This window comes from Heliangelus exortis, chromosome 11 (genome assembly GCF_036169615.1).
Source record: "Heliangelus exortis chromosome 11, bHelExo1.hap1, whole genome shotgun sequence".
In the NCBI taxonomy this organism is placed as follows: domain Eukaryota; kingdom Metazoa; phylum Chordata; class Aves; order Apodiformes; family Trochilidae; genus Heliangelus; species Heliangelus exortis.
The window spans coordinates 6313731-6332146 of NC_092432.1; the positions used below are offsets into that span (position 1 = coordinate 6313731).

At 48.0% G+C, this 18416-nt stretch overlaps 1 protein-coding gene across 1 annotated transcript in view; it reads right to left on the reverse strand.

Moving 5' to 3' along the window:
* Positions 1–828: 828 nt before the first annotated feature.
* ST8SIA2 (ST8 alpha-N-acetyl-neuraminide alpha-2,8-sialyltransferase 2) overlaps positions 829–18416 on the reverse strand; it is a 31996-nt gene continuing 14408 nt past the window's right edge. The window contains exons 2-6 of the mRNA XM_071754285.1: positions 17716–17778; positions 15657–15785; positions 14874–15131; positions 12365–12658; positions 829–3313 (exon numbers count right to left, since the gene is read on the reverse strand). Of these exons, the coding sequence (XP_071610386.1) occupies positions 3028–3313; positions 12365–12658; positions 14874–15131; positions 15657–15785; positions 17716–17778 (1030 nt within the window). The 3' untranslated portion in view covers positions 829–3027. The remainder of the gene's footprint in view (positions 3314–12364; positions 12659–14873; positions 15132–15656; positions 15786–17715; positions 17779–18416) is intronic.

Genomic DNA, 18416 nt, shown 5'->3' on the forward strand with positions numbered 1-18416 from the left:
CCTCCACTCCTGCAGCTGCTGAGCAGCTTGAGGAGATGTAGGGTCTTGGTTGGTGGTAACCAGGTCCCAGCTACATGCTGGAAGCAGAGATGATGCAGCCTGTTTCCAACCCTGTCTTCAGCTTCCCAAGAAGTGCAGCACATGATGGACAGTCCTGGATGTGCCCTGGGAACCACCTGAGAGTGACACCACTCATCCAGACAACCAGACTGAAGGACTTAACACAGCCCACTAAAGCAAGAGGAGATTTCTAGGTGGTTTTTTTTGTGGTTTTTTTTTTTTTTTTGTGCCTATAAATGCAGCAGGGACCACCTTGCATGGCAGCAAGGTGAAATGGGAGCTCAGCCACTAATTTCAATAGCTGCAGGGTCTTATTCTTGGTTTAATGTATTTTTAAAATTGGGGTGAGCAGAATCCATTTCGGGAACAGAAACATCACAGGCAATTTCATTTCCCTGAATAATTTTGCCCATAACTCTCCTGTGCTTTGACCCAGAAGCTGCTTCAAGGGCACCAAAAATCCTTTCTCCTCTCATCCCATTTTCACCCCCCAGCACACCCCCATTGTGCTGCTGTTGAGTACAGCTCTATAATCTCTGTAGGCACAATGAGGACATCCTGGTGGCTTCTGATATCCCCTTGGCAGAGCACTGACACCCACCCCAAATGGGCAAATAAGACCAGCCTGACTCCACCTTCACTGCCAAAGAAGATTATGGGGTGTCCCCAGTTACTTACCATGGCACTTCATGGCCTCACTCTTCTTCTTACACTTGAAGTAAAGGAAAAGAAATAAAAACCCCCCATAAAAATAAACCCCCTTGCACATTTGTTCCATTTTTTGTATTTTTATTTAAAAAGAAGGTTTGCTAACAGCAGTCAGTACCATGGCCCAGGCCCCCCAACACAACAACTGCGGCTTCATCTCGAGTCTGCTCCCATCACAGAGACAAACCAGGGAATTATCCAGCTTTAACAAACATTCCTGAATTGTGGGGAGCTCCTTGGGTTTGCAGACATTCCCCATCTTGCAGTTTTCCTCTGTCTCGTCCTATCTCAGGAAACCCCAACAGCTTAAGCTGTGTTCCAGAGCCAGCTTTAACTTCATTGTGTGAATAAACTCCAAGTTAAAACTTTTTAAAAAGGCAGCTTAAAAAACACCCCAAACCAACAACAAAACAAAATGAAAAAACAAAGCATAAAAGAAATAACTTCCTGGAGTTGGAAAGAAACATTCCCTCAGTGGCAGATTAGCCCCCATTTATCCACTATATTGTTGCTTTTACCTTAATCTTGGGCATCTTCATCTGACACTAATTAGCAGGTTGGAGGCTCCTAGAAGTACAGTAGCTTCTACATCCCAAAACATGAAAGCAGGTTTTTTCCTTTTACCACTTGAAGCTCCCAGTCTTTAAAGATACAAAGTCAAGGATTTCAGCCCCAAACAGCACACTTTTTAACTTAAAAGCCACAGCAGTAGATGGCACAAAGGTGATGATACCCAGCCACAAAAGCATTACCATGCCTGTCTGAGGTTTGCCTGTCAACTGTTGCTTGCTCTCCCACAAATTAAACCCAAACTGCATTCACTGAACCCCAGACTCACCCATATTTTGGAAATGAGCGCTAACTGGGAGACAAATATTGCAGAAAATTAACCAGGCTAATCAGACCAAGCTATTTGCTTCCCTAAAAAACCCACCAGAATTTAAGAAAAAAGCAATTGTGCTTTTAAGAACTTATTTATACTTCGGGTTCTTTCTGGAAAAAAAAAAGGGGGGGGCAATATTATTTCTTTGATGTTGATGACTAGGTAAGTGTTCCATTGATTCATAAGCCTTTTAGCTGTTTGGAGTAAGAGCTAATGGGAGCTTGAAAGAAAGGAGAGAGCAGGACTTGAGGAATCCAGCACTGTGTGCTGGGTCTCTGTGGAGAGACTGAAAATAAATTATTTAGTCTTGACAAAGTCCCTTGAAGTCCTGCAATCTTTCTGCTTGGCTGGGTCACAGGCCTATCAGCAATATTTCAGCAGTTATTTTTGGAGGGGATGAGAAGGCAGATACCATCTGGGAATTAAGAGCTAGATGTACTTAAGGTTTTTCACAAGCCCTGACAGATGTTGGGTGTCTCTGACTGTGACATTAAGATACTTAATACTAAGAGTGCCAGCTTGCAGGTGGCAAAGTTCCCTCCTGCCACATTCCTGTATCTTTACTCCTTTCTCAATTCCTCCTTAGGACAGGAAGAGAAAAAACAAGCTCAGCATCCTCTTCACCATCCACACAGCTCAACACTGCTGTGCCAGTTCTCTGCAGGCCCTCACATCTCCCCTCCAAGCAAATCCCCTCCAGGATCAGTTTAGCACAGCTCACCAACACCTCCTGGAGATCGAGCTGCAGGCCAGGAGGCTTCTCCATCGCCTCCCCACAAAGGTTGTGCTTAGCCCAGTGGTCTATTTTTCAGATGGATTTACACACAACTCTGCTGGGCACTGGTCCCTGCTGAGCAGGAGACAGGTCCTGCTCTGTCCCTTGGCCATGAGAGCCGCCAACAAACCTTCCCTGCCCACCCCACTCCCTGCCCCTTCCCCTCCCCGCCACAAGCACGGAGCCAAGAAGGTGCCTTGCTGCAGAGCACCAGCATCCTTGGCCAAACAAACTAACTACCAACCTTGGACCACTCACAACAAATGGCTTAACGTTTACCCATCACCTAACATACCCTCAAAAACCAAGGCCACCTTCCCACCTCTTGGATCTAGGTTGAACACCCTGCTGAGCCCAGCAAGCCCGTGGCAAACGGTCTTGCCCGGGCTACTCACACCGCATCTTCTCCTGCCCCTTCCTTGGTGAACACCAAACAGTTATAATACTCAGGTCAATATATATTAGGTACCACGTATATATAATTTGTGTCGCTGTTCCGCACGTTAACGAAAGACAACCAACCCCAGCAGGCACCACTCATCCCTTTTTATCCCCCTCCCCTTCCTCCCGTGGCTGTGCAGGAAGGTGGCCGGGGAGCACCCTACGTGGCCCCATCGCACTCCCCCACTGTCAGCTTCAAGGCTCCCTGCTGGTGCAGCGTCTTTAAGGCTTTGAACTCCAAGGGCATGGTGTGTGGGCTGGCCTGCGAGGTGTAGCCATACTTCAGGCTGTCGTAGTAGTGGTACTTGACTGGGTTCTGGTTCTGGTCCAAGGGAAAGGGCCAGAAGCCGTAGAGATAGATCTGGTTGCAGAAGCGAGTGGCTAAGGTGTACATGAGGAGGCCGGTGGTGGGTCGCTTGATGTGCACCTTGTTTGTCAGCCAGTACCTGCAAAGGGAGAGCAAAGCCTGTTATTCCCCTGCACACAAAGCTCATGTCTTCCACATTTTCCTTCCCCCCCCCAGTTTCTGATTGAGACCTACTGGTAATTCAAAAGTCTTCTGACTAGCAGAAGAGTTCTCCATGCCAAGAAAAAGCCTCTCTAGGGATTGCTTCATGAATAAGCATCCCCCTGCTCTCTGTCTGGCGGTTGCATCACACTTGTTGCTATGGCACTGAAGCATCTCATGCCTCAGCAATCCTTTCTGAAAAACAAATTGCTTGCAATGGTGGTCATCAGTACTTCAGCCCACAATTATCTTCCAATCAACCTTGGAGATCAATACTACAGACCAAACCATCCACGTGTCAAGTAGACTTCAGGAGCAGCACTCTCTCACACACACACACACACTGATGATTTTCATCCATGAATAAAGATTTTTTTTTTTTTTTTTTACGCCAACAATAAACTCAACAGGACTGTAAAATTGTTTGCTTTCAAATAAAGGATCACTAGGCTGAAAGAGCTAAAACACCCTGCTGCCTTCCCATTGCACCCAGAGACTGCTGCTGTGCTCCTGGATCAAAAATACATCACCACGTTCTGCCATGGCAGAGCTATGCAATACAGCACGTTGCAATATAAAATAAGCAGCATGCAGGTCAGCTGTCCCTGCTGCTGAAAGGTATGCTGGTTAAGAGGGAAGACAAAAAAAAAAATGGGGAAAGGAGGCAGCCTGCAGGGATGAATGAGCAGAAAGGGGCCAGCAGCTGTATTTTGGGCTGCTGAGAAAACTTAAAATAGCACCAAGATGTTCCCAGTGTTTATCATGCATGTGATTTCTCTGGTTTGCTCCATCAGAAAAAACAGTCAGAAGGGCAGAAGTCAGAAAGCAAAAGGTTTGGGGGAGGTAGAAGATGCTCCCCCTGGGAGTGCACTCCTTTCCCAGCACGTCTGATGCTGGTGCTGCCCTGCAGTGGGCAGGGATGGTGCAGGCACAACCCCTTCGAACCCTTGGATTATTCTAAACAGGTTTTTCCAAGGGCCTGGGTTGAGGTGAGTGACTGGCAGATCTCTGGATAAAGGGCAGAAGGAAGCAGAGCAGAGCACGTGGAAGGTCTGTGCTCTCACACAGAGGTCTGGGATGCCGTGCTGGGTCCTGCTGTCACACGTGGAGCCCTGGGAAGGGTCTTGCTCCTCATTCACACCTTCTGCCAGGCTCCTGAGGGTCTGGCACTCAGACAATGGGAACCCTTGGGAGAGCCAAGACTTAATCCTGCAAATTAGCTTCTCACAAAGGCCATTAAAATTTAGCCACTGAGGTACACTCACTTGTTCTCAACCAGATAAGAGAAAAATTGACTTTTCTGGTGAAAAAAATACTGGAAGCAAAGTGACTGCCTCGGAGTCTGCAGGAAGGGCATAGACAGATTTACTGGAGTAAGCAGAACCCCATCTTAAGCAAAAAACAAATTACAATATTTTGGGGAGGTCCTTCTTGCCTGACTCATCTTGACATCCAGCATGAAAAGAGAGCAAGAAACTGGGGAAAAACTGGCGAGACTCAGCATCTCGGAGGCACAGCATCAGTATTCTCCAGGCTTGCCTGGCCATATGGGTTGCACTACAGGGACACAGCAAAGCTCACTGTGGTGCCAAAGCAGTCTTCTCCCACAGGTTGCCAAAAAGCAGCCTCCTTGATGAGTTTACAGGTAGGCACATTAGTCGTCTGGCACATGGAGAGAAATGGGAGATTACCACAGCCATTTAACTCTGTGAATTAGGGGATCCTCGTGCAGCAGGGAAACTACCTGGGAAGAACCATCAAGCCACATTATCTGACAACTGTCTGGGTTTGTCCTGCAGCTGCTTCAGCCTTAAAACTCTCCTTTTATCAATTTAACAGCTGGAGCAGAGAAAGATACTGGTGACCTTGCTCTTGCCCAAAATATTAACTCTGGGGTTTTACTGGGAGGCTATAAAACTCTATGAATGTACAACAACTGCGACAGCATGATGAAGTGACCTTTGCACAAGGGGATGTGACATTCATGTGACCACCAATGTTTCCAGCATATTAATGATGACAAAGCTGACCTGGGTCACACAGAACAGTGCCCCACAGAAGGACTGCCCTCCCCAACCTAGCATGCACAAACAGCTTCAAGACCAACTCAATAATAATAAGGGTAGGGAACAATGACAATTCAGTTTCTTACAATAAAAATGTGAATCCTGGCTCTTTTATCTGTATTTCTCTCTACTGCAGGCATGACATTGTGGAAATGAGAAGGGTGACAAACCTTGCTCCTACAGCATCCCAAATTCTCTTCTGCTGACTGGAGCTTTGGGAGAGAGTGATGGCCCCAAGGCTGTCCCAGGCCATCCACCCAGATAACATACGTAATAGATTGTGCCCCAACCATAACACAGGCCATGCCACAGCACTTGCAATTTAATTCCTGGACACCAAAGGTGTGAAATCCTCCAGTGAGGTTCAGGGAGTACTTTTTAATGACAGGTTTGTGATGGGAGTGTGGGAGCTATGCAGGAAGATCTCCCTCTTACCTCTCCCACTACTGACCAGCTGAGAGAGCGGCCACATTCCTGGTGCAGGAGAGAACAGCTGGGGATGGAAATAAAACCTAATTAATCCTGTAAATTCAAATGAGGTTGTCTAGGTGCACATGGGACGCTGTGTCAACAGCGCACCTTTAATATGGGAGGTCCAGGATTTTAATTAGAAGGAAAGATAATCTTGAAGCAGGCAGTAATTATTTTTCAAATTGGCTACACCAATCACCATAACTATTAACTGCAACATTTTATGGAAAGAGATGGCAATTAAAAGAGAAGAGCAAAGAGCAGTCCTGAAACCCAGTATCTCCCTTCTCAGAGCTGTTCTCACAGCGTGGACCTCCTTCAAAAGCTGGTGCTGTAAATAAATCCTCAGGGGTGGAAGCAGCTACAGAGACTGACTGGTGCCTGAGAGGGATGCAGCTATGAAAAGGAATCATGTCACTGTCAGGCAAAAATTGTCTGAGACAGCTCTTGTTTCCCATCATGACAGTGAGACATGAGAAATGCTATCAGATCTTCAAGGTCACCTTTTGTAAGGAGACAACCTAGACACAAGCCCTAGCACCTATCTCAACTCGATGGTCACCAATGGTCACTTCAGAAAAGCAGCTGAGAGTCTCATCCTAGCTGGCAGGCAGTTCTGCTTGCTCCTCAGCAACATCCATTTTCCAAAAGGTTTCCAAGAAACTTAAGAAATGTCCTAAGAAGAACTGCACAGCACTGCTGCTGGCTGTCTGGCCACTGGTGTATGTCTCTTGCAAAGGGGCTGCATGTCAGCCACTGGGAAAGCCACCTCTGTATTTAGACCTTCAAGCCCAGTGGGAATCCTTCAGGAGATAACACCTCCCAAAAGTGCCCTTAGGAAGCCACACCTGAGGCAGGGAAGGCATCAGGCTCCACACTGCACATCTGGAGCACACACACCTGCAGCTGGCTCCCCATGGCACTGAGCACTCATCCTCTCCTGGGCTCAGTGCATTCAGGGGGCAGAGCCTGGCCTTGATTTGGGCTGAAACACTGGGTGCAACACCCCTCCCTTGGGGCCAGGTTTGATGACTGCTGGTGATGGCAGGGTCCTGCTCTGTACTTACCCATCACCACTTGATGAGGCTGAGACAACCCTAAGGAAACCTGTACCCTCTGGGTAGGGGCACAGTAAACAAAACAAACACAGGTCAATGGTAAAACCAAGTTTCAGCAGTCTCAGCTCTCTTACTTAGTGATATAAATCAGAATAGCTGAAATAATGTGACTTCAGACCCTTTAAAATCAGCTTATTCATAAACACACAGTAACAACCCAAGCTGTTTGAGAGCTGTTGATCCTTGACTGTCAGAAGCAAATTACCAGTCTGCCACACATATTCTGCTCCCTGTAATGCCCATGAAAAAGCAGCTACAGATAATTAGAGTGAGTGTCCTGGCAGTGCCCTGGTACTGGTGCAGGAGAGGAGCAGTGCTGGCAGGACATAGCACTCCAGCTCCCGAGTGGATGGAGGTGAAGTACTGCAGCCCAAAGAAGAACCCCTATCCCCTGGCCAGCTTCTCCAGCCCCGTTCTGTCCATGTATCCAGTCTCCTCTGTCACCTCCACCAAAATAGCTGAGAACCATGTACTGTGATGAGATCTATCCAGATCTCAGGATAGAAATGTGCAGCTCTCCATTGAGATTCATGCTAATGCAGACTCCAAAGCTGGATCTGGAGTCTGAGCTGGGGAAAGCCCAAACACCAAATCCAGTCCCTATATCCAGACTGGATCTGTGGCTTGCGGCTGGTTTTTGGCACAAGCAAATCAGTGCTGTGACACAGATAAATAACTCTTTTCTCATCTAGGTCTTGAGGTCTGCGTGGCCCTTTCAAACACACATGGTATTTAACACCCACGAGTTAAATCATTTCAGAACAGACAGAAGAGTAGGACACTAAGTGGGAAGAGGATTGACCCTGTTTCTTTCCCTTTTCTTTCCTATGCCCCTTCCTTTCTTTTGACAAAGAAAAGACTGAACTTTCCTGATTAACTGGACAAAATTAAGTGTTTCAGGGTCCCAGTGCAGACACATGACAGCTTGGGTAACATGTGCCTCATTTGCTCAAGTGCAGAGGGCAGAGAACAACTTCTCACTCAAGGATTTATTTGTGAGCTATCCAGTGATCTCACCCACCTGTAAGAATTTCTGGGCACTCATAGTCCCTCCCTATCACACACTTGGAACAGTTATTTTTTTTCCCCCTACAGACTTGGTCATTTTCATTCCTCACTCGAGCTGGGGACTGCTGTCCTTAAACCCTCCGAGGGACCAGAGAGGAAGGGCAGCAAAGAAAAATCAGCACAGGCTTAGATGTTGTTTGGGTGCCAGGATGCAGAGAGAGACCTGAGGCAATGACAGAATCCACCTGATGCCCCACCAGGATGCCCCACTGAGTACACGTGGCAGAGCTACAGACCCTGAGCAGAGCCATGGCTGCTGTGAAGAGCACACATGAACTGCCACAGCTATTTGGATCTTAAACCTAACAGGAGACCCAGCCAAGGAGCTAGAAGATTTATTGATTTTTTTTTCTTTTTCTTTCAAGCAGCTCTTCAACAAAATCTTCTGGGATTAGAATTGGTTACTGCCAAGAGACCCTCGTGATGGACACAGAAGTGCTAGACTAGATTACACAAGGCAAACTGAAACATGCCCATGAATCCCCCACAAGGAGCAATAGTCAGGCCTCCAGACACAATTATTTTCCCCCTGCTTCCTGTATTTGATGTTATTTCTCTGACAAAAGCTGCTTGGCAATAGGGGTTACAAGGCTTTTTGGAGACACTAACAGATAACTTATAAGGATCTTGCTTGTTTCCCAGCCAGGAGATGAGCACTGCACTCACCAGCCCAATTGCTCAGGAGACATTTTATAGAAGTGTCCTGAAGTGAGTCACACACCCCCAAAATGTCACACATGGCACTGTCCCTGTCCCCATGAGCTCTCTGTCCCTGCCACAGCACAGCTCTCCTCCTCAGCCTTAGGTGGGGCCTTGGCTTCCTTCTGAGAGCCTCCATCAAAATGCTGAGGGCACTCTCCTCTCCTGGCATGAAGATGCCACGTAAGAAGTCTCCATCCTATTGCACAGATTGCCCAGAATCATCAACACAAAAAGCTATCAGTAAACACTTAAGGCACCCTCACAGCTAGGAAGGTGATTTCTTAAGTGGTTCTGTTGAGGACAAAATCAAATGCTTTTTACTTATCTCAGCAAAGCACGTTTTACAAACACCCCCAATGCACTGAGAATTATAGAATGGTCAATTGCCACTGAGATGCATTCTGGTCTGGGGGAAAGCAGAGCAGGACAATAAACACTGCCATTCAAGGAGTCAAGAACTCACAAATCTATTTCACTTGGAAGTGAAGGAAGAAGAGGAATGGCAAAGCTTTCTGTAGATGAACTGAAGTTTTCTGAGATAAAATTAGTCTTTGTAGAAAGTGCTACTCCTTGAAAATAAAAGAGTAAAATAAGAGAGCCTTGGCTGAAAGACTTCCCCCTTTTTTGGGGATTTCCAAATCAACTAAGGATCAATGATAAAGGGTACTTTTAGCCAGCAAAGGAGAAGATAGGACACCTCTGCAACTGCAGCCTGCTCTAGCCCAGTGATGTTCTGTGGGGCTTTGTGGATTATTGATTCTCTGCTGCACAGCACAAAATTTATTTGTTTCACAAATCTTAGATCTGTCAAATAAAAGTGTAATGCTATAAGTGGGCATGTGCCTCAGAGAGAGCTGGAGAGACAGAGGAAGTCATTGGAGACCATAACCATGAAACAGCAAGGAGCTCGTAAGCAAAAATACAGGATGAACTTAGGAATCAGTATCACAGAACATGATAGTAACCAGTATCACAGAAGATGATAATAAACTCCTAGTGATTTTTATCAGTTTTGTCAGTTCCTCCGACCTGAGAAAAGACTCCTTTCTCCGTTCCAAACAACATCAGTTGCTCAGAGTACATGATCAAGACAACTCTACAGGTACCCAAGAAACTGCCTCTATAGCACCAAGAGGACCAGCATACCCCACTCCTTGGCTGTTCATACAGCACTGTCTGAATCATCCTTAAATCCAACCAAGTCCAAACCTGAGAAGGCTGCACCAAGGAAAAGGTTAACACTGATTCCAGCCTTCTCCCAGAAGAGCACAGCCCTTTGCCCCCAGCCCTCAGTTGGGGTGCTCCCTCTCTACAGCTCCTTGACCAGGACACAACACACCAGGTAGGTGTTCAAGTGCTCCCATCTGTTCTAGCTAGCTGAGGGGCCTGAAGTTTTAATTATATTAATAAATTGTTAATTAGCAGGCATCCTTGTTTTCCTGCTGATAAGTGTGAGAGCAGGAGGGCAGGTCAGGCAGCAGCTCCTTTGGCTTAGAGGGCAGCCCCCTTAGGAGGACCAGCACTGCCTTCTGCAGTTAGAATTGAATTACTGCCACTGTGCAGCTCTGACCCATCTTCCTCTATTGCCCCACAGCATGGTGACCAGCCCAGATACCAGGCTAGAGGTCTCAAGCTGTAGCTCAGACACTTAAGAGCCTGTCATCAGCATCAGCCAGCATCCAACCACATGGATATCCATCCCAGACACTCGCCAACACTGGCTACTTCACCCACTTGCTGGTCTGAATGGTCACATCCCTCTGAGCCCCAGTAAGTTTCCAGAAACCCAAACCCACATTCCTTGCACAGGATCCCATTCAAACCTACAGGAACACTAACACGTGCAGAAAGAAGCCACGATTCCAAGCTCTGCAGGAGAGTGACACAGCACTCCATGCACTGAGAGAGAGCGTTGAACCCCTGGCCTCATCCCAAAATTCCTCCTGCATCCCCTCCAGCCAGGCAGGACCTGCCAACCACCAGTGGGGGCTCCAATACCGCACTGTGGGAGATCCACAGGGACAACCTGAGTGCCAGCCAGCCCAGCTGGACCCAGGGCTGCAGCACAAGAGGGCCAGGAGGGTGCTGTGAGTTGGAAGATAAGCTCAGCAGCAGAGCTGATGGAGGCATCCTCCTCCTCCCCTGTGGGAAAGTGATGCCCAGCCCTTGCCAATCCCTCTGCGAAGCTTCCTATGGGAATTTTCTGGCACTGGGAATGGTTGCCAGCACAGGATTAGCAGCCTGTTGATTTGAAGGGCTTACTACAGGAGCTTAAATTCTATTTTGACAGATGAAAATAAGTCAATTAGAGCTAGAAATAGCTCAGAATTTGGGTTGTGGGTTGTTTTTTTTTTTAATTCCTTCCCTTTCTGTGATTTGCAGTGTCACTTCCTTCCCTTTCTTTACCTTAAAGCCAGTGTTTGCTGTGAGATGCCTCTCTGGCCCAGGGAAGGCCCACACACTGGCACTTGGGGCTGTTCTTGCTGCTGGAGATGCACAGCAGCACCAAAGCCTCTGCAACTCCCAGCCTGCCAGGGCTGCCTGCAGAGCTGCCCTTCACACCCCTCTCCCCAGAGTAACCCCTTAGGCTTGTTCCTGTAGGAAAGGACCCCAAAATCTGTCCCAGGCCCATACCCTACACAAACACATCAGCCAGGCTGGGACAAAGCAATCCCCAGTATGGACCATATGAGCAGAGGAGCTCAGGCTCAGAGGAGGGCTGGGGAAAAAGGGCTCAGAGAGATCAAGAAACATTAATGCTGAGGCTTAGAGGTGGAAGCATCAACTGCATGAATTGAATTCCCATCCCAGAAGAGCAACAGGGTGTAGTCAGGATCAGGGAGGACAACTTCTGACACTAAGCTGTCTCCAGGTTAAGCCACCACCTGCTTAGACTCTCTAAATGCCTAATGAATAATGACCCTCACCAGAGAGATAAAGCAAAAAAGCAAGAACCTACCCCATTATGAAACCATTTACATGGAAGTCTCACTGCTTGAGCTCTTTTTTTAATAGCTTGCTCATGCCCACCACTCCTGTGACTTCCATACACCTGGTTACTGATAGATTCCATCCTCCTCTCCCAGTAAGGCTATTTACTACCACCTGGTTCTATTTATCTAACCAGCAGGACCAGACCATGTTAATCCTTTCCTTGGGGTGGTCATTTACAATGAGCAGTACAGTTTGCACCATCACAGGAACACACAGGCTACTGGTGAACATCCCTTGGTACTCTGCTGACCTGAGGAGCTTTACAAGACTTGGATGTGTGATTTAAGCACAAGGTGACAAACCTTGCCACAAAAACTCTGCAAGCCACAACACACACACAGCGTCTACCAAGGAGAGCCCTAGCAGTAGGTCTTGGAGTTATTGTGGTCACATCCAGGCTCACAACCAGCAAGCACTGGAAGACTTAGGCTTGTTACACTGCATGGCTAGAAAACCTCGCACTCTGAGTGGAGAGACCCTGCTTGTGAGGTGGTCTCTAGTTGTCACCTCAGGACCAGCCACCCCTGATGAAGTCTTCCTCACCGTCAGCAGAAAAGATACTGTTCTTACCCTCGGACAGCGTGCAGCAGGCGCAGTGAGGGGTAGGCAGTCCTGACGTTGATGTGATGCTTCAGGATGAGCTCGTTCACCCACTCCACTCTCTCCTTGCCCCCCTTGGCCATGAATGCCGGGATCCAGAGGATGCTCCCGTTGAGGCTGTGGAGGCGTTGAAGCAACTTCTCCCTCCAGGTCTCGTTCACCAGGTCCTCAAAGGCCCGTTGGATGACCGAGGGGTTCATTGTCACCAGGTCTGTCTTCATGCCCACATCCTGGGAGTACTCCTGGACAGGGGCCAGGTTGCACCTGTGAGGAAAAACACCCAGCAGCTCCTTTACAATGGGGGTGAGAAGAGAGGGCAGCAGCTAATATGAGGGGTGCTTCATGCTAAAGGCTGGGGCCAGTGACATAGGTGCCCATTCCCTCTAGCTTTTGAAGGAAGGAAGGAGAATGAGTCTGCAATAAACTAAAAGGGCTCTGACCTGTTAATGATGAGCCATGGGGTCATCATTCCTCACCAGGCTGGCATGTGGCTGCAGATTCCTCTGGGGCAATGGTGATGACAGAAATGGCTTTGGTGCCAGGTGGGTGGGTTTGTGGGGATCAGTATCTCTTCTGGTGAGGTTCAAAAATAACACGTAGCAACAAACCTCCCATCTTTGCTGCCATGGCAGATTTGAAATGAAACAGCCTTGGAATGCTGTTTCCAAGGAAAGCACTCGCTACTTAATTTCAGTCTTGCTGGGGTAATGTTATCCCAAGTCCCTTTTCAGAGTCTCTGCTAAGAGCAGACCCAGAGGCACCAGCAGTGACAATGACATCAGCGGGAGGTAGATGCTGGGACACAGTCTCCACAGGGCTGGGCTGTCTGGAGTCTGTGACCTTTAAAAAAACCCCATCTCTTTCTGTAGTCCTTTCCGTGCCTCCTCTCAGGATGAGCAGGGGGATGCAGGCACACATTACCCCAGGAGCTCCTGTGCCATGCCAGGGATGAAAGCTGAGGGGCTGCAGGATAAAGTGCCAACAAATCACCCTCATTAGATGGTGGTTTCCTACAGCTCCTCGAGGTCGGATTCATGGCTCTTAAGCTGTGGCTGTGCCATGCATGTGGCACTGAGTAAATGGCACCAGGGCTCAGCTGATGGGGGGGGATGCAGAGAGTTTTCACCCTGTGTGGTGAAAACCAGAGGGTACCTGTGTGTTTGCACGCTGTGTGCCCTCCTGCAGAGTTTTACAGAGAAGTTACAGTATTTAATGAGCAGGAATTGCATCCTAACCATCTGCCTTGATTATCAACCATTGCTGCTGTTTTCCCTACTCCACAGATGGGGAAACAAAGGGAACGGTGTGAAGAAAATCTGGTGCTACTGGCACAAGGGGCCCTCCCAATCCACTCACTGCAAATAAATGTTGGATCTGAAGGGTAAATCTGTATCCTGGACACAAAGCCCATCACTGGTCACTGCCAACCCTGCTGAAAAGGTTCAAGTGCTGCCAGGTTCAAGTGGTGGCTCAGATAATCCATGGTGGGAGGAGCCCATCTGTGCCAAAGCTGCACTGGCACACAGGGCTGGGGAGAAGATGCTCAAAATCCCAGTCTTTACAATCAGAAAGGATTTCCTCCTGCAACTTCACTGCCTGACATGAAAGCTCCTTCCTAAACTTTGCCAGAACTGCCAACAGCAATCTACTCCTTTGCTCACACTGGTTTTACTTAAGGATGGAAACAACAATGCCCCATCCCTCATGGACAGGATGGAACTGCTGGCAGTCAGACAGCCTGGAGCAGCCGGGCTTGAGCTGGGGGTGACATTATCCCCATTCCCATGTCACAGCAGGGACCACCTCTGTGAGCTGCTGATGGATTGGGCTGTCTTCATAATAGACTCACTGGAAAGCACATGTCTGCACGTACATAAATCATCAGCAGCCTCCTACAGCCCCTCTAGATACTGGGGATGGGAGAGGAGGTGGGCTCCTCTTTCCCCCTTTAAGAATCTTCTGTAGCAAATTCAGTGTGTGTCCAGTGAGGGTCAGGAACTGCTGTTGCAGGTTCAGGGGGCAGGGCATCTGTGGGGACATCAGTGCTGGGGATAAAGTGGTCACAGGGGAGAGTCAGACCCAAGTTAGCACAAGTACAGTGTCAGGGCAACGTGTGGTACATCCAGAGCTTGAGGGCAGAGGTGATTTGGAGAGGAACTGAGCTTGTGTCCATGGGAGAGACCAGGACAGGATTTGGTTGTAAGAGGGAAAAAAAAAAAAAAAGTAAAAAAAGAAAAGAGGAGGGAGTGCTTGGGACAGGGGCTGCTGGGGGTTAATGGTGCCCAGTGGGGATAATGGCTCATGTTGAGCAGACACAGGGTGCAATTCTACAGAGACTGCAGGAGCACTTGGTGGTGGGTGGAAGAGTTTGCAGCAGGACCTCGCAAGGTCCCAAGCAAGGCTCCAGCCCCTTTCCACAGCTCTGAAAGCCCCTGGAACCTCCTCAGACCCACGGTACAGCAGGGTGCAGGCCTCTTACCTTATCACGAAGCTGTGGGCATCGATCTCGGGGCCACAGCCACTGCTGAGCAGGACCCCTGAGTTGCCCACGATGGCACAGGTGGGGAACTGCTTCCCCTTGAGGGGTGAGGTGCGGGGCAGCAGCTCGTACAGGTTCTGTGAGACATTCATGGTGCTATCCCTGTCAAAGACATAATGGATGATGTCCCCTGGCTTCAGCGTCCCCTTCAGCACTGAGATGTCCTTCTCTGCATCCAGGAACTTCAAGATTTGTTTCCTGAGGACGGGGAAGAAAACAGCCCCATCAGGCCAGGTACAGAGATAACTTGGGTCGTGTTTAAGATGACCTCCTGTCTCTTGGCTGCCCTTGCTTTGTGGCCTGTCTATCAGACTGGTGCTCTTAAGGAACACCTTACGAGTGGATATCTGCACCTTAATGCCTTGCTCCTTCTCCACCCACCCCTTCCCAAGAACAGTCAGACCACCATTAGCAGAGGGTAAGCCCTTTTATCCATGGAAGCGGCTCTCCTTCTCCCCTCCATGACCCTCCACCAGCAGACACTAATTCCACCTGGCCTGGAAAATGGGGGCTCAAGTGCTTCATGCTTTGTTGTCACAAGGCCAGATGGTTCAGCCAGGAATTCATTCCCAAGTGATCGCTTACAGATATGAAGCCCAGCTCAGCAGGAGATGGGCCTTTTATTTCTTCCTCGATTTTTTTAGATGATATACAGAGGCAATTTGCCAGCTTGCACCAGAAAGGACCAAATCTGTCTCTTGCCCAATAGATAATTACCAGTACCTGATCTTCAAAGAGAGTGTCTGGTTGTGTCTCCATTTGGGTGAGGCTGGTTTAATGTTGTGCTTAATGCTTTCATTACTTCTGTCAACCACAGCTGGAGACGAAGAGTCATTTATTACTACTTCAGCTCTAGAGAAAAGAAAGAGAGAGTGAGGGAGACAGGACATGTTAGCATCCCAATGGCACTTCTATAATCACTGTCTTCAGCTCTGCCTGTTAGAATTCAAACTTCATCAGAAAAGCAAAATTGCAGTTATTAGCTAAAGCAGAACTGAAAGCCTGTTTGTATTCTGCTACACTCAAGCAGACAGACACAAATCCTTAAATACCTGCTTGCTTACAGCCAGGCAAAGCCCCACAGCAAGCACAAGCTGACACTGTGGAAAAGCATGCACACAGAAACACAAGCAGGCTCTGCAAAGACAGGCTGGCAGATGGAAACTTGCAGACAAGACACCCTAGGGAATCCCCAGAATTCACCGAGATATTTTCTAGGTGGTTGTAGCAGCCAAGGTTGCTGCCCTACTGCCTCCTGTTCACACATGAGCATCCCAAAGTGGAGCCAGCTCAGCTCCTGCAATGGGTTAAAATCCTCATCAGAGAAGGGAAACCTTCACTTCAACCAAAGGAGAAATTAATTTAGCTGAGCTGCTGCGTACTGCTTGGGAGATGGGGCTATGAGCACCCCATACCAAACAGGGGCAGGCTGGCACCCTGGTAACTTTTGCATCCAAAAGAAAGCACAAGGGTTACAGCATCCTTCTCACTGGCTCCAGACCCAGGAATGAGCAGTGGGATGGGCAACAGCCAGATGCTGCCATTTGGAGATGATCACTGGGAGAGCCCATCTTTTAATCCCTGCTCTAAGAAGCAAATCAGCCCGAGTACTTCAGTACCATTTATATCAAATGGCATGAACTAAGGGTGCCCCCAAAGATTGGATTTCAGCCAGCTGCCCTCCAAAGAGAATACCCAAGCATCTCATCAAGAAGGTGCACAAGCATCTGCAGTTCTGAGAAAACCTCCATCCTTCAGAGTGCTTTGAAAAACACATGGCCAAAGCACTCACTGTCAGCTAAAGGGAATCCCACCCTCCAAGTGAAAAGGGGTTTTCTCCAGCTGGGAAGTGGTTGGTAAACAAATACATTTATAAAAAACGTGTAAACAACAAGGAAGGTGAGATAGGGCAGGGCTGGTGGTCCAGGCTTATGGTCAACATCCATCTCCTGGGAGCACATCGCCAGCCCAGGGAAGGAGCTCTCAGGGACACACTGTAGCTCATATTATGTCATGTTTCAGAACAGCAAGTAAATATGTTTACAAATGCTGGGTGCCAGTGGCTTTGTGTGGGTTTGTACAGCACCTTTCCAGAGGCTGCCAGTTGAGGCTGCTGGATTTGTCCACATCTTACACTTTGCCCTATCACCTCGTGTCTTGCAAAGCTTACTTAAAAGGTGTCAAAAATCATAAAAGAATTATGGTAAAGAAATCTTGGGAATAACTATGATTTTTTTTGGTTTTGTCTGTTTTCTGTGTTTTGACCATCACAGAATGACATCACCCTTCCTTCATCACATGGTGTCACCAAGCCATGCAACTGTGCCGCTTGGTAACGCTGGGCTGACATGAATTTATTGGAAAAACAACAGAGAGAGACACTGAATGAAGCTGCAATGCCATGAAATGACTCAGCAATGGATGTTCCAGAAGTGCATTACAAAAAAAACGAATGAAGTTCTGATGTCAGAGACGGCGATCGCTCTCCTAATAGCACGTAATAAAACCACAAAAATGGCAAGTTCTATCACTGACATTTTCACAATAAGTAACTCTCTCATTCTCTCAATCACCACAACTTGCAGATTCTTGGTTATTTGCAAATGATTATTGCACTGAGCTGAGGAAAGGGGGGGGGAAACGATTAAGAAAATGCAAAGCAGAAGTGAAGATAAACAGATACATTTGCTAAATAAGAGCAGCACTATCCCACGAAGAGGAGAAGCAGATTAATAGCTGCCTTACAGCAAAAACAAATGAACACAAAATCTAATTTACAAACCTATTAGATTTGCTATGTAAGCTGTTCACAGCTGATCTGATTGTACCTCTGCCTCCAGAACTCCTGTAAGACAAAGGAAATGCATTATTTATAAACCCAGCTCCTCTTTGCCAAGCATTGTTCAACAGTCAAGAGATCCTGCTCTGAAGGGCTCCGGAGACACTGCTGTGCCATTCCCATCTTGCCCCATCCAGAAGAGAGATGTCCTGATGCCTCTGAAGGGCTTTTCACATCCATTGGCATTGATGCCCCACTATGACTGTAAAATCATTCTGAAAAAAAAGCTCCTAAACAACCCAATTAATAATACCTGTGCATCTAACCAGCCATCAAAGACATCTGGTCTCTGTCATCAAAGCAGCATGCAGCCTACAGGTTGCATTAAATACAGCTCTACATTTTTTTTAGCAGTCAGGTGTTAGCAGTGCAGAGAAAAGGTCTCCTCCATCTCCAGGTTGCCACGGGGCTTCCTCTGTCCTTCTAAGGCAGGGACTGAAGTGGATGATCTGGACAGCATTCCCATCATTATTTTCATCTTGGGCTTTCAGTTCAAACTACCCAAAATCTCCCTTTTATTCAGACTGAGCCACCAGACTCCTGGGTGACCTGTGGAGACCTCATCCTCCCAGTGACCCCAGTCCCTCTTCCGGCCCCCTCCCATCATGAATGCCCTGCAGCCCTTTGTCCCCTTCTTCAGTGCA